The 24,042-nt window shown below is 34.9% G+C and overlaps 1 protein-coding gene across 1 annotated transcript; it reads left to right on the top strand.

The window, feature by feature from the left end:
- The first annotated feature begins 15,706 nt into the window (after positions 1–15,706).
- Positions 15,707–23,725, top strand: LOC114276251 (cellulose synthase-like protein E1). Its single transcript, XM_028218043.2, has 8 exons — positions 15,707–16,110; positions 17,684–17,999; positions 19,817–19,957; positions 20,107–20,238; positions 20,580–20,792; positions 20,968–21,192; positions 21,744–22,091; positions 23,004–23,725. The coding sequence occupies exons 1-8, from the start codon at positions 15,806–15,808 to the stop codon at positions 23,535–23,537; spliced, it is 2,214 nt and encodes a 737-aa protein (XP_028073844.2). The 5' UTR covers positions 15,707–15,805; the 3' UTR covers positions 23,538–23,725.
- The last annotated feature ends 317 nt before the right edge of the window (positions 23,726–24,042 follow it).

Here is a 24,042-nt window from a genome sequence, read left to right as displayed (position 1 = left end):
AATCGAGTAATGATATTCTGCCAGACGAACTTCTTCACATCTTTTTCTTTGATTGAGGCCAATGCTTCTGCTTCCACCCACTTTGTGAAGTAGTCTGTTGCGGTTAGAAAGAACTTTCTGTTTCCGGGTGCTGCTGGAAGTGGTCCTACTATGTCCAAGCCCCACATTGCAAAGAGCCATGGGCTGGTCAATGGTAGGAGTTCTCTGGCCGGCTGATGTATTTGATGTGCAAACTTCTGACATTTCTCGCACTTCTTCACATACTTTTCTGAGTTAGCTTGCATGTATGGCCACCAGTATCCTTGCGAAATGGCTTTGTAAGCTAATGATTTTCCTCCTTGGTGGCTTCCGCACACCCCTTCATGTATTTCGAACAAGAATGCTTCAACTTTACTAAGGTGGACACACTTTAGATAAGGTCCTGAGAATGACTTTTTGTACAATGCCATAGATGGGGAGAGCCAAAATCGCTGTGACTTTGCTCTAATTTTGTTGGCTTCTTTCTTGTCTTCCGGTAGGATGCCGTCTTTTAAGAACAGTATAATGGGATCCATCCATGAGGGGCCTAATTCGGCGCAACATACCTCTTCTACTTCGAGGTCTTCAATGCTTGGCCTTGGTAGGTAGTCAATTAGTAGTGGGTGAAGGATGGATGTATCTGCCATTGACGCAAAGCCTGCTAGTTCGTCTGCTCTGCTGTTTTCCTCCCTGCCAATCTGTTTTATCCTTACTACTTCAAATTTCTTGATCTCTGTTCTGACCAATTCTTGGTACTTGGCCATCCTGTCATCCTTTGCTTCATAGTCGCCAAAAATTTGGTTTACAACCAGCTGTGAGTCGCTGTAAACCATTAATTCCGTGGCCTTCATGTAGAATGCTGATTTGAGTCCTGCAAGAAGTGCTTCATACTCCGCTTCGTTGTTTGATGTTGGGAAGCCAAGGTTGATTGCTTGCTCCACAACCAGGCCGTCTGGTGAGATGAGGACTATGCCAAGTCCTGCACCATGTCGGTTGGATGCTCCATCCACAAAGAGCTTCCACATCTCACCAACGAACAATTTCCAGCAAGTGGAGGGGTCAGATGATGTCGTGGGGTCAAGAATGTTGCTGGTGTTTTCTTCAAGGTCTAAGCTTGCTGTCTGCCCCTCGCTATCTGATTGTACCAAGTCTTTATTTGTTGGTGAGTCTTGGCTTGGTGTAGCTTGGTTCGCTTCTTCCTTGTTCTCATTATTCTGGTCTGCATTGGGATCCGACTGAGTATCCTGCACCAGGGGTTACGCTATTCTGGCGTCAACTTCCATCCCTGGTTTGGTTGTATCAGTCACGTCGACTGGGCAGATATGATGACTTCTAAGGGTGAATTCTGCGACAAAGTCTGCCAAAGCTTGGGCTTTTATCACGGTTCTGGGTTGGAACTTGATGTCGAATTGTCCCAACTCTACTGCCTACTTCAAGATTCTCCCAGAAAAGTTCGCTCTTTCAAACAGAGCTTTTAATGGGAAAGCTGTGAGGACAACTATGGTGTGGGCGTGAAAGTAGTGCGACAACTTCCTTGATGCCATCATTAAGGCTAAAGCCAGCTTTTCTAGTGGCAAATACCTTGTTTCAGCACCCAGCAATGTCTTGCTAACGTAATAGATGGACAGATGTTGGATTCCTTCCGCGCGGACCAATACTGCGCTAATTGCGTGCTGAGAGACTGCCAGGTATAGGAAGAGTTCTTCTCCAGGTATTGGGGTTACTAGTAGTGGTGGAGAAGACATGTATTCTTTCAAGCTTTCCAGGGCGCGGTCGCATTCTTTGTCCCACTCGAACTTGGCTTTCAATGCTTGAAAAAATGGTCGTAGTCTGTCTGACGACCGGCTAATGAATCGGTTGAGTGCAGCTGCCATGTCGGTGAGATGTTGTACTTCTTTTACTGAATTAGGTCTCTCCAGATCCTGAATAGCTTTGATCTGGGAGGGGTCTGCTTCTATACCCCGGTTGGTCACCAAGAAGCCTAAGAATTTGCCAGATCCTACACCGAATGCGCACTTAGATGCATTAAGGCGCAATTTGTGCCTCTTCAAAATCTGGAACATCTCACCTAGGTCCCTTAGATGGTCGTTCTCGTCCTTGCTTTTGACCACCATATCGTCGATGTAAGCTTCCATTGTTCTGCCTAACAATGGTTCAAACATCTTGGTGACCATTATCTGGAATGTTGCCCCTGCGTTCTTTAGGCCAAAGTGCATGACCTTATAGCAATACAGTCCTCTTGGAGTAGTAAAGGATGTGACCTCCTGGTCTAGTTCGTACATGGCGATCTGATGGTAGCCTCTGTACGCATCCAGAAAGCTAAGCCGGTTGTGCTCCGCTGTTAGGTCTATCAATTAATCTATCCGTGGTAGGGGAAAGCTGTCCTTTGGACATGCTTTGTTGACTGTCTTATAGTCGACGCAGACACGCCATTTGCCATTCTTCTTTGGTACCACGACTGTGTTGGAAATCCATCTGGGGTAGTGCACCTCTCTGATAGCTCCTGTCTCTAGCAGATTTCCCACCTCTTCCGCTACTATCTCAGCGTGGTGGAGTGCCGATCTGCGAGTGCGCTGAATGATTGGTCTGGCAGATGGGTGGACATTGAGTTGGTGACAGATGAAGTTTGGATCAATGCCTGGCATGTCGTAGGGTGTCCAGGCGAACACTTCGATGTTAGAGGTCAAGAATTCCAAGACCTCTAATCTCTCAGTGCTGGACAACGACGAACCGAGCAAAAAGAACTTATCCGGGTTCTTTTAATATATTCTTACCTCTACCAAATCTTCCACTGCTTTTTGGTCAGCTGCTCTGCCGATATCTACGAACAGTTCATTACTCTCAGGTTCTTCCACCGAATGAACATATCCTTTGGCAGCGCGGCTGCCATTAGCCGTGACAAAGCATTGCTTGGACATAATTTGGTCTCCAAAGACCTCTTAAATTAGCCCGGCATCGTTGGGGAACCGCATTACTTGATGGTAGGATGACGCCACAGATCGCATGACATGCAGCCACGTTCTTCCCAAGATTATGTTGTAAGTGGAAGGGACCTTTAACACCCAAAACTCCACTTGTTTTGTCACGCTACCTGCCCTGACTTGAAGAATGATTTTGCCGACTGGCCATTCTGGCATTGAGTTGAATCCAATCAAGGAAGATACAGTTGGTGCCAGGTCTTTGTCATCCAATTTCAGTTGTTTGAAGGTTTCGTAGTACATTATCTCACACGAGCTACCTTGGTCTATCAGAATTCGCTTGACGTCATAATCCTTGATGCGGGGGGTGACGACCAGTGCATCATTGTGAGGGCAATATATTCTTTCCAAGTCTTTGTCTGAAAAAGACATGACGTTATTGGCCTCTGTTCTCTCCTTTTTGATGGTAGGTTGGGCACTTAGTATCTCCCTTAAGTGCTCCGCCTTCTTGATCAACCCTCTGAGCTCGCATACACACTCAAGTTCGAATACTCCATGTATCACATTGATCACACCTTGAGGTGGGGCGTCAATTGGTATTCCATTGGGGTTATTGTGGTCCTGGGGGGCTGGTTGCGTCCCTCCTTCAATGTATTTATCCAAGTGACCGGCTGCCACCAACTCCTCCAGATGTTGTCTCAATGGCATACAATTTTCAGTGCGGTGCCCTTTTTCTTTGTGGAAGGTACATCGCGACCTTTCGTCATAGTCTTTCTGTGCTTCTCTTAGCTTTGCTGGCCATCTAACGAAAGGTTCATCACGTATTTCGCTCAGAATCCTGTAGATCGGTTTCTTAAATACCGTGGTTATGGCTGTGCGGATTCTCAACCATCTTTTATCATGGTCTTCTCCGTTGTCTCGCCTGCCTCGTCTGTTTTTGTTCGGACGTTCTACCGCGTTGATCTTTGTTGTGGTCTTTTTATCTGGTATTACGGTCGTGCCAGATTTTGTTTTGGCACGGGCGCCATCCTCTTTCACCCTGATGTGCTGATGCACTCTTTCCATCAAAGCCTCCATGGTGACGGGCGGTGTCATGGTGATTGAGTCCCTTAGTCTGTTTCCGACTAGAAGGCCTCTTTTGTATTGTGCAATGACGAGATTGGTAGGGCAGTCCCCAATCTGGTTGAATGTCTCCCAGTAGCGACTATTGTAGAATCTTAGTGTCTCCTTTTCACCCATGTTGATGGAGAGTAACTGGTCAATCTCCACCGGGGTTTTGGTGTTCGTTCTGAACCTTGTGACGAACGCCTCCGCCAATTGTTCCCAGGAGGCTATGCTGCCTTCTGGAAGTTTTTCGAACCAAGTTAAGCCTAGGTCACCAAGGCTTGATGGGAAGAGGATGCACATCAAAGCCTCGTTTCGCCTATATACCGCCATAACCTGGTGGAAGTGGCATAGGTGTATATAGGGATCCATCTTCCCCTCGTACGTGGTGAATTTGGGCTGAAGGAAGCGTGAAGGTTGGGGCGCGTTTTCTACTGCCGAAACGAACGCGCGTGGTCTACAGCCTTGCTAATGCTTTGTCCGTTGGTTCGTAGGTAGGGTGCGGTAATGGCATTCCAACCTCGACGCTTCCATGCGTCCGAGGAGCTAATCGCTGAAGGGCAGATACCCTGCGAGGGTCGCGTGCCCTAGTATCCTCCTTCAATCGTGCCCTTTCTTCCAGCATGATCCGCAAATCGGATGATTTTGACAACTCCGTCTGCCTAGATGATGTCTGGTGCGAGCGTGAGGGTCGATAGGTACTTCCTTTAGTGTAAGACCTCAATGATCTCGTTCTCTCAGACCTGGAGTAACGAGTTCTGGAGGTTCTGGATTGAGTATCGCCTGTCCTGAGGCTTCTACTCTCTGCTTGTGATGGTGTGGAATGCCTTCCACGGTCTTCTGAGCGGCGAGGGGGCGTCTTGCTTTGCGCCCCTCTCCTGTCGCCACTCATTTTCCCTTCATCTGGCGCTTCAAGGCCTCCATGTCCACCGCCATCTTCATTATTAATTCATCTTGCTCCTTCACGCGGTCCTCCAGAACTTGAGGATCAATCCTCCTTCTTTGTCTGTCAGGACTTCGTGAACGAGAATGACGGGGGCTGTTAGTCCGCCTCCTCCCCCTTGTATCCCTCCTGGGATTTTGTCGTTGTGGCTCTAAGTCTTCCATAAGAGGGATAAAAGGTAGGCCTTCGCGTCTTGCACACCCCTCTGGTGTTTGTCCGTCGATGGCGGATTGCGGCAAATCTTCGTTGTACGCCATTGCTTCTAAAGAGGAAAAGCTTGATCAAGAGGTTTTTTTCTTGTCTGAATTCCCACAGACGGCGTCAATTGTACGGGAAAGAAATAAACCTTCTCATATAATCCTATTGATCAAGTCTGCGCTCCTCCAAACGTCGTCGCTTTACTCCTTGAAAACACAAACGTGAGCTAGCCGGCGGGTGTGTGCCGGAAACCCCTCCGATGTCTAAGTCAGCAAAATAGACAAGTAGACAAAAAGCTCTGTGTATCAAAGTTGTGTGTTACCTCCCCATAGGTGATATTTGTGAGCTTTTATAGGTTCCGTGTGGCACAATCCAAGTAGGACTCTTACTCCTCCATGTAGAGTCCTCCTAAGATTCATACTCCTGAAAGATAATGCTTATCCTTCAACACCCTCCTCACTGCTTAAACCAAGTGAGATGATTTTACCATGGTCGGATTCCACTATGACCGAGGTAAGCATGGCTTATGCTAAGCCGCAGATTAGACCGAGCTAACTTTAGTTCGGCTCTTCCATTCATTGCTCTTACCCAGGTTTCTCCTAGCGCCAACCATGGTGTGATCAGACCGAGCTATCAAACAGCAAGGTTCTGGCCGAGATAACCTCAATAAGCCAAGACCGGGCTAACTTTGAGTACGGCAACCGGGCTATGTTCAAAGCTTCCTTTAGACCGGAGTAACCTCAAGATTCTTTCGGATCGGAGTAACTTTATACCTCTCTTGGGCCGGAGTAACTTTACACCTCTCTTGGGCCAGAGTAACTTCATGGCCTTTTTACTCAGTCCTTCGCAACGTGGCCCATAACGGCCCATTACCCATCTCGGCCCAATTTATAAGTATAAATTACCCTCTCAGGATATAATTTCGAAAAGTATATTTCATGTGTAGATAACCCTTTTGTTTGATTGTGATAGTAGTTTTAGGCAATCATTAACACTGAAATAAATTTAAACATGATATTTTCAATAATGGTGTTTGTTCCATTTAATTGAAAATAGATTGAGGAATCTTTTGTGTTGATTATTATTTGTTAATAATTAATTGAAAGTTATTTTTAAAGTAACTTTGAATTTTGTGAGATAGGATGTCTTCAGTCTTTATTTCACTTGTGTGGTAGACTTGGTTGTTAATCTTGTCCATGTCTACATATGGGAGTTTATCTTTTGAATGAGAAGAGATAATTCAATTTCTTTGTCCCAAATATTCATCAAAAATGAATTATTAGTTGTGGCAATGACACTTGTCTGGGAATGAATCATGTTGTTTGTGCTAATTTATGTACTGTCACAAATGTGGGGGAAGAGAGATTAATGAGATTAAAAATTGTGATTATGATTGACTTGATTATGATTATGATTGACTTGTTAATCTTGTCCATGTCTACATATGTTGTAGAGTTGACAATCATTTTATGATGTCATTAATATCATTTTGGTATGCGGTGTATTATAATTAGATGTCAATTATTTATCAAAGTATTGATAAAAATGTGAACTTATGTGTTTTGACATAAGAGGAATTCTAATTATTCTTTGGAATAATTACTAAAATTGGTGTGGTGACTGATAACTCCGTAATGAAATATTATAAGTTAAAATATTTCATGGGTGAAAGACACTTTGGTAATTGTCGTTGTAGTCACCAATACTGGATAAGATAAATAAGATAAGATGTAAATGTATTTATACAGTGATATTTATATTTCACGTTGAGATTGGAATTAAGGGTTGCAGTAAACAAAAAGAAATTAATCATGGCTAAAGAAATGTTATTTGACAAAGTGTTGTGGCCACAACCGGTATTAGTCATTTCTTCTTTGTACTGCAAAAGCAAGTTATGAAGTCTAATTGTATTTTAGACAAATTAGTATTGCAATTATATTTACAAAGCAATTTACATCTTGTTATTTAGTTCAAGCACGCCAATTAATGATATATTCTGATTTATCTCAGAATTGTGGGGGAGAAATTAAGTTTCCTTGGAATGCTTAAAATGTGGGGGTGCTTTGAGGATTTTACCAAAGTAACGGTTTCGATTATAGGTCCACAAAGAATCTCAATTCTTTCTATAGGACAAAGTTGGAGTAGAAGCAAAAATGGCTTCATTAACTCCTAAGGAACAACTCTATGTTTATTATTTAAATGGGAGTGACATAGAGTAATGATAAGTCTCGATATAATCAAAGACTTAACACCGTATGACATTTGCTTTTAGTTGTGAATATTGTCTAAGGATAATATAATGGATTCACTAACTACTCAATGATATCTAATTGAGAAGGTCAAACGGAAAAATAACGGCCGCTAAACAAAAAGTTTGACCAGAGAACAAATGAGGGAAAGTTTATCGAGGGGAATGTGATTAAAGCCTATTGCATCAGAGTCATCATAATGTTAACCCTACTTAGATGACTGGAGATCCCAAGAACTAAGTTCAAATGAACAACTAAGTTATGTGTGGCTCGCCAGAAATTACTAAAGAAATCTAACTCCTATCCATTCCTATGATGAGAGTGATATCTGCAACATGTGTTGTATGCAAAGAACTTAGGGTAAGCTATGCTTTTAATGATTACTTATATCTTAGAAATCCTAGAGGGATATCTTTCAAGAGGAGTATTTATGAGACTCGAAATAAGGATCACCTATATGAGTGTAAAGGGGCCGCTTCTATGAGAATTAATAAGGCTAAATTCTCTAAAGCACTGAAGAAACACCAGGACTTGCCCAAGGCCAAAACGGGCACAACTGTGAGAACTAAATTATGTTTGAAGATATTCTGTGTGAATTCTATTGTCTTGGCTTACGCAAGCGGCTAAACAGTTCAAAGCATCACGTCCACTGAATAGCTAGTAAGTCCGATAAGCTTTCACTAGGGAAGGTTCAAAGCTAAAAGCTACCTATCCCGATGTAGGATATTTTCATAATGTACTCTCTCTTTGTCTGCATGTTGTTGTATGTCCTTTCCGTAAATTTCATTCATGTGGGGGATTGTTGAAAAATTTGAATTTAAATTTACTCCAATGGTTGTGTCTCTTAAGATGAAATGGTGTGTCCTTTTGAAGGATCACAACCTTTCTGAAGAGTCACTTAAAAGTCTTTATATTCTATATCATTCACTTCATTTTGGAGGGTAAATTGTCATTCTTCTTCACTTTCCATTTATTCTTCATATTTCCTGAGTCAAATTTTTCTATAAAGAGAGTTCATGCACAACGAAATTCGTTAGGCTTGCAATAGTAGTGCTGCTAGTGTAAGATATTGATTGTTGTATCCTGGGAGATAGACGTCTATTAAATCCTAAGCACCGGTGGGAGGACGAGTCTGTCTTAAGGAGAGAGTGTCACACACTCGACTCGATCAGGTTTTATTTATTTATAGTTTTATCACGTTATTATATCGATTTATTTCAGTTTTGGTTTTGCCCAAAAATCGTTTGCATATTTTTAAATTATATTTTTCCGATAGTTTGGTACTATTTTTCTAACAGCATTTACATCTTTTCAACATGAAGTTTGCATCCTCAATCAATGCTCTATAGGGAAATGTTCTTTCAGCTCCATCCTTAATTAGTTTCATTTCTATCTGTGAATCTGTCTCAATCTCAATATTGGCCATTTAAAGAAATTACCATTGAATGGTAGTTTTAGAAAGTTGTCACAAATTCATCAAAAATAATAATTATAATTATTAATATTTGTAAAAATTATCATTTATTTATAATTATATTTCAAAACTTACACTAAATTGAAATTTTTCTTAAAAAAATATATATGTTCTACATGCATGTGTGCCACTTGTCCAAAGACTCTTCAAGTCCAATTGTCAAACATTTAGGCCAAGTTTGGCTATTATAAAATAATCTATCTTTTTATTTTTTTTTTATTACATTATCTCTCTATTTTTCTGTATATCTTTTCATAAAAAAACAAAAAATATAATTATTTATATCATGTCAAACAACCTCTTAACATGAAAGTAAGAAAAAAAAAGACTATTTTTTTACAGTTGTCAAGATAAACTAGCAGATTGCCACGTCAACGTAGCATGCACATGCGAGTATAATTACACAACGATTGTTCAGTCAAACCACGAGGCGAAACACTCGCTACTCCTCCCAAAAAAAACATTAAAAAAAAAAAACAAACAAACCTGGTGTGTTGAAACAAAGACACTTCCAAATACAAAAATGCTTCCTATCCCCGCTGGGGGTCGATCCCAGTGAGGTGTCACTTCGGGATTGGCTTAAAAAAAAAATTATTATTATTTTTTTTTTTTTTTGAGTTTTCAGCTAGTGGGAGCGCGCCACGTCACTGGGGGCGCGACCCCCACTGAGAGTATACTTCCAAATAATCATGGCAACAACATCGCAGAACATGAACATCATCAAACAAGAAGGCCAGGCATAAAAGAAGGGGAGCAAAGTTGAGACAGAAATCGCCCATTATGGCCTAATTTGAAAATTTGGTTAAAAGTTAAATTTTAATTTTTAATTTATTTTGAGTTATATTATAACGTTACTTTTTTATATTTTTTTATGGAAAAAGTAGAAAAAAAAAGTAAAAGAAGCTAACTTTTAACAAATTTTTCAAAACAATCAATAAAAAAGTTAACTTTTAACAAACTTTTTAAAACAATCTTATATTTTATTAGATAAAAATAATTTAAATAAGTTAATTATTCAAAAGTTGAGAAATAATTTTTTTGATTTTTACTTTTTAGTATCAACTTTCAGTTTATAATAAGTTACATTAAACAGATTCAATATAGGCTATTTTAGAAAGTAGGTTAAAAATTAATTTTTTAACTTTTTAAAAATCGTATAAAGAAATTGAGAGATTATGTAACTAAAAAAAATCAAAAAATTAATTTTTTAACTTTTAATTCAACTGCCAAAATAGGCCATAATATATGAGTCTCTCAATCAAGCAAACCTTCTCAATTATATTGGGAATTCAAAAATTGGTCATTAAATTATTTAAATAAAAATTAAAATATATATAAATAGAGAAGGTTTTTTAATATTCATTATAACATTTAAATTTGAGAAACTTAAGATAAAGTGGTATTACATTTGGTTGTTTTGAGAATATGGTTAAAAGTTTATTTTTTTGATTTTTTTTGACTTTTTTTTTAAAAAAACGTGTAAAAAATGTAAAAAATAATATGACGCAAAATTGGTTCTTAAGAGAGGCTATTATGACCTCTTTTGACAAAGAGATTAAAAGCAATTTTTTGATTTTTAATCTTTTTTTGATCATATTACATTTATATTTTTTTACACATTTAAAAAAAAAAAAACTAATTTTAAACTTACTTTTTAAAATAACCTTATATTTTGAGTAAAGTATACGATACACTATTTATTTCAAAAATTATGACCATTTTGAGCATGAATAATGCTTGAGAGCTCGAAAATGAGCCCCCTAATCCCCCTAATGCCCAAAACGACGTCGTTTTGGGCATCAGGCTTTTTTTTTTTCTTTTTTTTTTTCTGCCATTTTCATCGACCTGCAGGGGAGGGGGAGGAGAAGGAAAGGGAGAGAAAGAGGGAGAGGCAGAGGGAGAGAAAGAGGTCGCCGTCGTCTCCGATCCGTCGCAGAACCGTCGCCGATCGCCGCGCCTCCGCCTCCGTTGCCAATCTCCATGCCTCTGCTCGTCGCCTCTGCCATCACCGATCGCCGCGCCCCCCGCCTCCGCCTCCAGCCCATTTTTTAGGCCCCCTACAGTCCCCCTCCCCCTCCTCCTCCTCCTCCCCCTCCCCCTCCGTCTTCTTCTTCTTCTTCCTTCTGCTGAAAAAAAAAAAAAAAAAAAAAAAAAAAAAAAAAAAAAAAAAGGAATTTTGGGCATTCGGGGGAGCTCAGATTCGAGCTCTCTAGTACGACCCTTTGAGCATATAGCACACTGTTTTTTTATGGGTGGATCACATAGACTTATTTTGAGAAGATGGTAAAAAGTGATTTTTTGATTTTTAACCAAGTTTTTGACTTTTTTAGACAAATGATTTAGGAAGTTGGTAAAAAGTGACTTTTGACTTTTTTCATTAATATTTGTTTATAATGTCAAATCATAATGAAATGACCAAAGTATCCCTAGTCAATTGAAAAATTACACATTTTTACCCTTTCATTTTCCATCTATGGAGGGTAATTTCGTAATTTTCTTTTGACTTATAACCGACATCCCAAATCAATTTATGGCCAAAAAAAATCACTGTTTACGTTTTGGCAAAAAATCAAAACGCCACTTATAACTTTCTTCCCAAATTGAGCCATAATTGGCCTTTCTTCTGTTTTTTGCCTCCGTTTGGGAAGTGGGTTGGCTTTTTAGCTTTTTGGCTTTTTTGACTATTTTAGCCTGGGCTTTAAAGCTTGATTTGGGAAGGGCTTTTTGGCTTTTTGACTTTTTTGAGTTTTTTGTGAGAGAAGAATGTAATGATTATGGGTTGGATGTGATGTTTTGTTTATTATGGCTAAAATAACCTATTTTATTTTTTGTGGTTAAAATAGCCAAAAAAGTCCAAACCATGGCTTCCCAAACGAAGCCAAAGAATGTTGTAAGAGTGATGCAAGTATGATGATAGCTTCCGTCATTTTTATTTTTAACTTATTTTATTTTATTTTTTAATCAAACCGTTGAACCAATATTTGGAAGGAAGCCAAACACAACAATTTGTAATTATTTGATAATTTTGAAGGGTCATATATGTACTTATTGACGTGATATTTTAAATTAATCACAAAATAAAAAATATTTGACTTATCTATGTGTTAGTTTTTTGGCTTTCGAAAGTTATTATTATAATTGCGAGCGTGCCAGTAAGGATCAATCAGTCCTTACAGAAAAATTAATTGCTAACCAATTATCAGACGATTGCGTTTTAGTTCTTTCAGCCTCAATGAAGATGACTTTTACTGGTGGCTTGATTTAGGAGAATTAAGCAAAATAACAATTAAATGAAGAACAGTTGAAGTATTTCGTTAACATGAAAAAACTTACAATGATTCAAACTCAGCCTCGTAGAGGTTTACAGCAATAATCTACTTGAAACTACTCCTGTGAACGAAGTGCAGTGCAGGAATTTAAAGTACAGAAAATGTAAGACTGGAAACGTAAAACTGAAATAAGTATAATAAGACTAGTTTTTTGGATCTGAGTCTGAGGACTTTTTCTGGGGCCTTCTCAGTTATTTATACTGCTCAAGGATGACCATCGAACTGCATTTCTAACCGTCGAACTGCTCCTCCATGATCGCTGATCATGTTGCCTTAAGATTAGCTCCATTACGCCATTACTTGCAGTTAGGCTTCCCTCCTCAATTTGAATTTGAAATGTGAGTAACTGTTAAAGCCACATCACCTTGCATCTCTTTGTTGATCCACCGCTACTCAGATCTCGTAACAACCAATACTAATTGTCACGTGTACGATCAAGATCGAAGACTTAAATAGTCTTCTCATATTACCTTTATTTTGCTACGCGCCGAATTATAATTGACTTGTACAAAATATCTAGCCAACACTTTGTTAAATAGTTTTTTTTTTTTAAAAAACAAATCGTTATTAAAAAATTGAGAGACAAAAAATAACACACTTAGTGTGGGTTTTAATTTCTTATTTATTGAGAGTATCACGTAAATAATGTCATATAATACTCCGTGACTATTAACAATTTCTTTGTAAAATCAGACACATAAATAGTTAATTTTTAAAAGAAATTAGTAATGGAGCCCATTTCTCAAAAAAATTATCATTTTTTTTTTTTGGGTGTTGGCATATTCCATGTGACCCTACAATTTAAACCAACAATTTTTCTGATCTCAATTCCCTCAACATATCAAACCAGAAGAAAAAAAAATTATTTAAGATTTAACACGTATGAATTAGATTTATTAAAAGTAGACTCACAACACATTACGTCTACATCTACACCATTGATACAGTTGTTTTGAATAACTTTCATTATTAAAATTTTAAAATCCTAACCCTAACTCTTTTTTTTCTCCATATTAAACAGGGCCTATAGGTTGACTCTACACCATTCATATAGTCGTATTGGACAACTTTCATTATTAAAATTTTAAATTCCTAACCCTAACTTTTTTTTTCCATATTAAACAGGGCCTATAAGTTGACGGCACACGGGGAGACAGTCAAAGAGCGCCTATAGCTGCCAATCAAGTTCATTTTCTCTTCCTTGACTAAAATTATGTGATAATCCTTGGCCAACTTTATAATATTCATTAGTGCCCTTTCATGCAAATTATAGGGGCTTAATTTAGAAACTTAGTGAAAAGTTAAATTTTGATTTTTACTTATTTTGAGTCACATATCTTTTTATTATTTTATCTTTTATTTAAAAAAATTAAGATAGCATTTGATAAAGTTTTGTAAATGTGATTTGAGAGTATGAGTTATATTTTGAGTTTGTGTGTTGTGGAATTATGATTTGAGTATAGAAAATTTGTTTGGTAAAGAGTTTTGAAAAAAGTTTTGATTTGAGTGAAAAATTATTGATGTGACATTTAATATGTGATACAAAAATTTACAACTCATAACTAAACATATAACTCAAAATTATTTTAAAATACATAAAAAAATTTAAAAATTTCAGAAAATATTTTTTTTGATTATATAAATCAATTGCAAAAAAAAAAAAAAAAAAAAAAACGGGTCTGTCAAAACAGAAAACCGCAGGTGTTCTAGGCAAAGTTTTGGAATCATCGTTTGAGAACACTAACCAAACTTCGTACTTGAATTAAGGTGTAGAATCATGATTTGAATTTACAACCAAACAGAGCTTAAAATTTTAACTTTTAACTAACTTCTCAAAACAACCCAAAATTACTTATATTTTTTTTTAATTTTAGAAATTTATATCAATCTGTTTGATATAGATTCTATTTACAATTTATAAAATAAAAGTAATTTAAATAAATTAAAAGAAATTGATAATTTAAAAATTGAAATAATATTACTTTTAATTTTTATGTTATAATTATTAATTTTCAATTTAAAAAAAACAGTACACAAAACAAACCCATAATCACGGTCCAAATCACCGCCGTCGCTGTCACAGCTGGAAAACGTCCAATATGCCCTGGATAGTCATACATATCTGCATCTTTTTATTTATTTATATTAATATATAAATTGGGGGTTTGGCAATCAGAGGTTGAGGCTAACCTCTTTTGCAAAATTATCCAAAAGTTAGCATTGTAGCACCTTTTTATTGATTTTCAAAAAAAAATAAAAAAATAAATAAATATGCTGCTGTCCACCTACACTGTCACCACAGTCGGACAGTGTTACATCAAGGAAAATTATCATTTTGCCCCTTTATATCAATTTTAAAAATAAAAAATTAGGGATAAATTTGTCATTTTAAATTTAAACATCATTTCAACACACTTTTTAATACAACAACTCAATTAAAAATTCATCTTATCTTCCTAAACACATAACTAAAATAACCTACTAAAATAATCAAAAAGCCAAATAACTTACTAAAATAATCACTTCCCAAACGAGGCCATTATAAGAGGAGTTAGATTTTACTTTTAGTCCATAATTTGAATTAGAGATTATTGCTTAGGCTAGTAGATTCATCACGAGTTACATTTTAATAATTTTAACTTTTTATTTTATCTAATATTTTGTCTATTATATTTAATAATCATAAAATATTTAATTTATTTTATTTAAAAAAATGAATAATTTCAATTATCACACAAAATAAACGATTTAAATTATTAAGAGATGTTTTGAAAAGATAATTAAAAATTAAATTTTTTATTTTTAATTTTTTTTTTAAAAATATAAATAAAAAATAATATGACTTAAAATGAGTTAAAATGTTAAAAATTACTTCCTAAAAACGCCTAAATTGAGACCGTGGACGTGGTAAGCGTGACGAGCCCAAATAATGACCTTATTTGGTAGAGCTGTGGGAAAGTGATTATAACTTATAACTTAACAGTTTATAACTTATAGCTGTAAACATAAGTTGCTTTTTGACTTATAAATTAAGCTTCTCCTCTTCTACTCAAAGAATAAGTTAATTTTTTACTTATAAAAAGCTATAAGCTGTATTGTTAAGCTGAACCAAACACATCAAAATAGCTTAAATTAAGCTAAAAATTAAAATAAATTGGGTTGGTTTGGGATGTCCTAAAAAAGTGCACTTTTTGACTTATTGGTGGGTTTGGGTTGGGTTTGGATTGGGTTTGATGTGATGTGTTAGAGAGGTGATGTGATTTAAATAAGATGATGTGACTTAAATAAGATAGTGACTTTTTGACTTATTTAGTACATGCCAAACTAGACCTGAAAATAAGTCCTACCAAATAGGGCCAATATTTTGGAGAGAGTCCTCTCCTCTTTCAATTTTTTTTTTAAAATATCCCCCAAAATAGAATAATTATTTTAAATTATTTAAATTTTCTTCAACAACTTTAAATAATTGTCATACCTATGGGATTGTGTTACAAATTGCAGACAGGTCATGTGTGTCCATATCTAGTATATATTATGTGTGCAGAGAATTGTTATAATTATGTATAGGTGAGATGAGAGGGAAGGAGGAGAGAGAAAATATGAGAAGTGATGATGGGTACCTTCCACTGTTTGAGACAAGGAGAGAGAGAGGAAGGGTGATGGCATACAGGGTGTTTGCAACAACAGTGTTTGTGGGAATAGCTTTGATTTGGGTATACAGAGGGAGTCACATGCCAGGAGCAGGGGAGGATGGGAGGTTGGGTTGGATTGGGATGTTTGGTGCTGAGCTCTGGTTCGGTCTCTATTGGGTCCTCACTCAATCACTTCGGTGGAACCGAACCTTTCGTTTCACCTTCAAGGACAGGCTCTCAAAGAGGTATGTATAATGTATCTCTGTCTCTTATCTCTTTCTTTTCTGGTTAGCTTTTTTTTCTTTTTTCTTTTTTTTTTTTGGTCTTTTGGAATGGAGGTAGATTCTTATGGACGGGAGGACATTATTTGGGTCGAAGGATTATAGATATTATTTTGATAATTTGAATGATTTATTTTGTGGGATATTTTGGATTTTTTTATGAAGAATTTTTTTAGTTTAAATTTTTTAGATTTTTAATTAATTTAGTTTGACTAATTTAGTTTCTTTTAGAAAGAAGTTTTTGATTTTTTTTTTAAAAAATTTTTTATGAGGAAAAAAATAAAATAATTATAATTTTGTGACATTATCTTATTATCTTATTTAAGCTTATTTTAGATTGTTTTGAAAAGTATGTTAAAAGTTTTTTTTTTTTAAAACTCTTTTTAACTCTTTTTTGAAAAAATATATTAAAAAAACAAAAAAATAATATGATTCAAAAGAAATTTAAAAAGTCAAAAAAATTACTTTTAATCTTTTTACTAGAAGAGATCATTTTTGTACTCAACCAAGCCCAATCCCCTTGTCAAATGACAGCTTTTATGTATTTTATTTATTTAATAATTAGATTGATTAAATAATTATAATTTATTGAATTTATTATGTTTGTCAGAAAAAATTATTTTTAAAAATACAATTATTATTTATTTTTTTTAACAAATATAATAAATTAAATAAATTATAATTATTAAATCTATCTTTTTCTTATTATAAAAATATATAAAAAAATATTTGACAAAATAAATAATTTAAAATATTGATATGAAACTTATTATAAAGTCTACAACCCTAAACAACGCCCTCTGGTTCCGGTTCAAACGGGGGAAATCTTCCTCCTTTTCGAATTGTCTTCGATTTCAAATGATTTTATTTTAATGATTTAATTTATATTTGTTTTTAATATATATTATTTATAAAAAAATTAGTGTTTATAAAAAAATTGGACATGATGGATTATTTTGATGATGGAATGAAAAATTTACGATTATTATCATTGATTTTTTTTTTCATGCATGAAATTATAAAGTTAATAATTGAAATTTGTAATGGGCTCCACACACTGCCATACAATTATTTCTTTAATTTAAAAAAATCAAAAAAAAAAAATTTTGGGCTTATTTTGACTTCTTTTTAAACATTTTAAAATTTAAAATTTAAAATTTTTTAAATTCATTACGCAAGACAGATTGAATTTTTAAAAAAATAGTGATTTAATTTTGTGTTCCAGATCCATTACATAAAAAATGTTAAAGTTATGATAGAGATTTCAAATAATTTATTAAATCTTTTACCAAACCTTTGACATGAGCGTGAGATTTTGTGTGCGTCACATACTCATTTTAGAGATTTTATAAAAAATTTAATAGATTATTTAAGATTTAAAACATTTTTCAAAATGTTATTAATGATTGGAAACAAATGTACAATGGACTCCTTACCAAAAAAAAAAAAAAAAATTAAAATTTGTACAATGGAGTAGAGTCAATTTATAGTAATTACTTGATGTATATAACCAACACTACTTAAATTAAATGAACAGGTACGAGAATGAATTGCCAAAAGTAGATATATTCGTGTGCACCGCAGACCCATCAATAGAGCCGCCGATGATGGTGATCAACACAGTCTTGTCAGTGATGGCTTACGATTACCCACCGGAGAAGATGAGTGTGTATCTCTCCGACGACGGTGGGTCAGATCTGACATACTATGCTCTCTTGGAAGCCTCTTTTTTCTCTAAGCATTGGATTCCTTATTGCAAGAAATTCAAGGTGGAGCCTCGGTCTCCGGCGGCTTATTTTCTCTCCCATCATCATCATCAGTCTGATGAGTCTCAAGACTTGGCCTCTATCAAGGTTGGTGATGTTATCATCTGACCCACATTTGGAAAAAATGGAAAAAGTTGAACCACACCTACTACTTTGAAATTGAATGACAAGCTATATAATATAATTAATGAGCAATATATGTAGTCAACTGCGGGGAAATTATTTGGTGCTTTTGGCCAAGTTGGTGTCCAGGTATGTTATGATTGATGATGATGAAGAAGGAGGAGAAGAAGATGAGATTTATGATTTGGTGTTGATGACTAGGGAATAGTAATAAGAATATGGTAATTAATAAGGGTAAATTACTAATATGTTTTAATAGTTGGACTTAATTTTTATCAAGTCCTATCGAAATAAGTCTTGGTAAAATTATCGCTAAAAATAATATTTTTGATATAATTTTTTTAAATGTTGATAAAAATTGATAATTAGTTATATTTTTTGTCATGATTTTTATAAATTGTCGCTAAAAATTATAATTAATGACTTTTTTTATGACAAATTTTTTACATAAGACCTATTAGATAATAAATTTATTTATTAAGATTTACACGTAAGTACCCTACGACGGATATGATCACGATGCGTTTCGATCACGAAATAATTGTCACTTATGTTGTGTTTGGTTGAGGGATTTGAGGAGGGATTTGGAAAAGGAAATGGAAAAGGTAGGTAAAATATAAATAAAACATGCCTAAATTTCACATAATTTCACACACCTTTTCCCTTTCCCTTTCCAAATCCCTCCCCAAATCCTCCAACCAAACACACCATCAAGGTCGCTTTTGAGACTCGCTACTTTTTATTAGGTGTTTAATGAGAGATAAGGGGAATGGTGCGGAGTATTGGTGTAAGATAACCAAATGATCACCTTGGGTAATTTGAGAATTTTTTTTTTTTTTAGCTTTTTTTAGTTTTTTAATTTTTTTAAGTTATATCATTTCTCCATTTTTTTTTATTTTTTATTTTTTTATACAAAAAGTTTAAAAAAATCAAAAAGAAAACATGTGCAGTTAAAGAGTCATATTTTTTTTTTTTTACTGGTATTTTTTAAAAAATTATATTAAATTTTTTATTTTTTCAATCCGTTTTGTGTAGACAAATTTAAAACGCAATTTTTTAAAATAAAAAATCAAAAAATCCAATTAATTTTTACTCTTTTTGTTCTTTCTGAACTGTTTTTTAAAATTTTAATTTTTCTGTCCGTTGAGTAGAACCTCAAAATATAATATTTCAATTTTTTTTTTAAATTCTTAAAAAAAAATAATCAACAAGATATCCGCCTTTTGAAAAATTTGGAGATAGGAAGATGCCTTGATAAGGAATAGGAAAGAAGAGGACATTGATCAGGTGAACCAGCCATCTAATAAAATACATGTAATCATGCCAAATGAAGAAAAAAATGCATTTAATTCCCCAAATGATTGTGCAAAAATGTATTATTAATTTGGTGCATAATTTTGGCTACTCACCTACTGATTCCATCTATTTATTTCACATATTTCATAATAGTATCATTTTTTTTATACTAATTGATTTGTAAATGTCTATTATCTTTTTATTATTAAAATTGTAGAATAAATTATGTTAACCAATAAAATGATTTAAAATTATACTCCAATAAATTATACACTAAGACCTAATTATATAACCCCAAAAAATGTATGGAATAGTTGACATAAATATTAAAAGAATGGTTGATATGGATTTATTATTCTTTCTTACTAATTTTTTAATAAAATTATATAAGTAATTATTATTTTTCAAAATTTAAATTCGTATCGGTATCTGGAGACCCTTTTGGGATTTTTGATTTTATTTTTATTTTTATTTTTATGATGCAGAAATTATATGAAGACATGGAGGACCGGATAACCAATGCAGTCAAGCTTGAACGAATCCCTGAAAATATCCGCTTAAAACATAAAGGATTTTCTCAATGGAATTCATTTTCATCTCGAAAAGACCATGACACCATCATCCAAGTACTTCGCCTTCCACATTTCCTTCACAATTATGATCAAGATGCAATAATTTTTAAAAATTTTACCTTGTCGTGGAACAAAAACATAGCTTATAATTATATGGAAATTTTATTTACTTGTTAGTTATTAGCTCTTGATTATTTTTCTAGATACTAATTGATGGGAGAGACATGGCAGCCAAGGATGTAGAAGGGTGTACATTGCCAACTTTGGTATACTTGGCCAGGGAGAAAAGACCACAACATCCCCATAACTTCAAAGCTGGAGCCATGAATGCATTGGTAATGTCATTGAATTACCAGCAATGTTATACGTAATCAGATTTTTATTTTTTTTTGATTTTTTTTATTATTGGGTACAAATATTTGTATTTGGTGGTGAGAAAATTGGTTAAATAATCCATTTATATATATAGCACTTTTCATGAATTAATGCACACATGCAAAGTTGCAACCATATACAAGTAGCTAGGTCGAGAAATAATAATATACATCTGGTTTATGGTCTTAAGCCTGTATGCATTTAACCCTTCCCAGGTCAGTATAGTGGCATTGAAACTACCATTTTTATTAGTAAAAGCATACATTCACCTTATATAACTTCTTTAAATTGAATTGTGCAGATAAGGGTGTCATCAGAAATTAGCAAGGGGCAAATAATTCTAAATGTGGATTGCGACATGTACTCAAACAATTCACATTCAGTGAGAGATGCACTTTGCTTCTTCATGGATGAAGAAAAGGGCCATGAAATTGCCTTTGTCCAGTTTCCACAGAACTTTGACAATGTTACAAAGAATGAAATATACGCTAGTTCATTCAGAGTAATGAGTGACGTGAGTAATATATCTGTTCTATTCATATATATATATATATATATATATATATTTTGCATCCAGTTCTATGATTGTTTCTGTATTCGTAGACTTAATCTTCACATGAAAGTTGTAAACTATCTCATGAGTTATTCATTTTACTTGTTTGTTTGGTTGGAACCATTGAGAAATGCAGGTGGAGTTCCCCGGTTTGGATGGTCATGGCGGTCCTTTGTATATTGGAACTGGCTGCTTTCACAGGAGGGATATCCTATGTGGTGCTAAGTTCAGCAAGGAAAGTAGGATTCAATGGAGGAGAGAGAATGTTGGAAATGTAGAAGAAAGTGTAGGTGAATTGGAAGAAAGAGTGAAAGGTCTTGCAAGCTGTGGATTTGAAGATAACACGCAATGGGGAAAGGAGGTTTCTCTCTCACTCTCTCTCTCTCACACACGCACACACACACAAAAAGGCTACCTAAAGCATGAGTTTCTCCCTAAAGTCTGGTGTGATAAGAATAAAATGTACAGAGTCTTATTTTAATTTATAGAGAGAGTTTCAATTTCTGAAATTTGAGGATAACGCTCAATAGGGAAAGATAGTCTCTCTCTCTCTCTCTCTCTCAAACACACGCACGTACGCATATGCATACACATAAAAAGAGTCGCCCTGTGCATGAACATCTTGTTATTGGTGTGTTTGGACCAAGAATTTGTGAAGAAAAAGAGAACAGAAAAAGTGAATGAAATAAAAGTTCAAATATTTTATTTTCACTTTTCTCTTCTCCTTCACAAACTTGCATTCAATTTTTTTATCCGAACACAGCTTAAAAAGAAAAATGGGTAGGGCAAGGTGTAAGCACCAAGCAGTTTCACCCAATTTCTAAACAGACTGTTTTCATGACTCGAACACACATATTTGAGAATTGAGAATTGAGAATTGAGATTGATAGGGGTGTGTGTTTTTGTTTGCAGATGGGATTGAAATATGGTTGTCCAGTGGAAGATGTGATAACAGGGTTATCAATTCAATGCAAGGGATGGAAATCAATATTTTACAATCCAGCAAGAAAGGGCTTCTTGGGTGTTGCCCCAACCTCACTGGATCAAACCCTTGTGCAGCACAAGAGATGGTCTGAAGGTGATCTTCAAATTTTGCTCTCCAAGTACAGTCCTGCATGGTATGGAATTGGAAAGCTTAGCCCTTGTCTTCAAATGGGGTACATTACCTATTGTCTTTGGGCTCCAAATTGCTTTGCAACATTGTATTACTCTTTTGTCCCTTCTCTTTACCTCCTCAGAGGTATACCCTTGTTTCCGCAGGTATGTTCCCCCTTCCTTTGTAAACTTTTACTTACAATGGCCAAGGATCTTATGTCATAAATACGATCATGTGAGAATTATTCGGGTTTTACTAGATACTTGATTATCAAAAAAATATAATCATGTGAAAATCTCAAAACATAATCTAATGGTTAAAAGTACATTCAGACAAAGAGATAGAAAGATTTGGAGACAAAGCATCTCATACTACTTACAATTACCACCTAATAGAGTATCTCGTGCTACTTATAAGTTGGCTTTTGGATATGTCTTATAAGCTGACTTTTTTGTTTATTACGAAAAGACGTGTTGAAAAATAAAGAGATGATTTAACCTAAATAAGCTAATAAACAGTTTATTTATGGTGTTGCCAAACCAAAATATTTTTTCTAACTACGTAGCATTACTTAACAACAAACGTAGAGAAACCAATCACAACCTAATTGGCTAGAGAAAGAACAAACCTTACCTCTAATAACCTGAGAGGATAGAGGAACACACTCCTCACAATCCAAGAGCGCTAGACAAGGGGTTAAATATTTCAATATAGTTCTCAACTTATTTAATTTGTATTTAAATGGTCCCTAATGTCCTTCTGTTCAAATTTTATAAGGAAGGATATGTATTTTTGTGCAAGTTTGGACAAAATTTGAATGAAAATTTAGATGAAAACAGAACCATTTAACACAAATTTGATGATTTGGGGACTAAATCAACACAACTGAATTATTAGAAATCAAAATGAAAATATTTTAGGGATTGACAGTGTATTAACCGAAAATAAACAACACTGAAGAAACAAAGAACAAACATTAGAAACCAATCCACATCTCCTTTCTCCAATTTCCTTAAAAATCTCAATTGCATGGGCTGTTTCTCTCAAATGATTCCAACCTTGTCCTAAAAATCCAGGTCTCAAACCCTTGGTTTATTCCATTCGCATATGTAATAATCGCCCAGTACACACACAGCCTAGTCGAGTTCTTGCAGTGCAGTGGCACAGTCCTAGGTTGGTGGAACAACCAACGCATTTGGCTCTACAAGAGAACAACCTCCTACCTCTTCGCCTTCCTTGACACCATGTTGTTGCTAGCCGGGTTTTCAGAGACAACATTCATAGTCACAAACAAGGTGTCAGACCCTGACGTGTCACAAAGATATGAGCAAGAGTTGATGGAGTTTGGCAGTGCTGCACCCATGTTTTCCATACTTGCAACGCTCGCAATGCTTAATTTGATAATTTTTGTTGTTTCGGTGGTGAAGAGATCGGTGTTTGGGATTATGGATATGCAGATTGTTTTGTGTGGTGTTCTGGTTTTGATCAATTTGCCAGTGTACAAAGCTCTGTTCTTGAGGAAGGACAAGGGTAAGTTGCCGAGCTCAGTTGCAGCTAAATCTGTGTTGTTAGGTTTGTTTGTTTGTACTTGTTTTGTGTTCTTGTTTTAGATTTGGTTTGGAGTTTCATATGTATTACTTTGTGATTTTCGTTGAACTCAACAATAATAAGTTCAAGCAAGTGTCAGAATCTCGTGGCGTAGCTAGAAATTTTGTTCACTGAGTCATTCAACAAACATTCATCTAATGTATCAAAATTAACCTTAATGAACATTGTAGTATCATCTATTTTAAGCAAAGTTGAGAAAATTCATACTCAATCTCACCCAATTTCCACAATGAAATGCACACAAGGATGGCCATATGAACTAGCCAACTAAAATTTTAAATTATTTTATTTGTTTTGAATTAAATCTTTACTACTATGCTCAAATTACTTTTTTTGTCATTTGAGAGAAGAAATGAGTCAACAAAAACATATGCACATAAAATAAATGATTAACACCAAGTATAATTAAATGTTATAAAATATATTTAGTTTAGTTTTTGAAAACTATTTTTGAGTTTTTTTTTTATTATACATAATCACTTTGAATATACTACACTACTAAAATGA

This window comes from Camellia sinensis, chromosome 7 (genome assembly GCF_055761805.1).
Source record: "Camellia sinensis isolate YWXY chromosome 7, ASM5576180v1, whole genome shotgun sequence".
In the NCBI taxonomy this organism is placed as follows: Eukaryota; Viridiplantae; Streptophyta; class Magnoliopsida; order Ericales; family Theaceae; genus Camellia; species Camellia sinensis.
The sequence above is the reverse complement of the archived record's forward strand: the minus strand, read 5'-3'. Positions and strand labels throughout refer to the sequence as shown.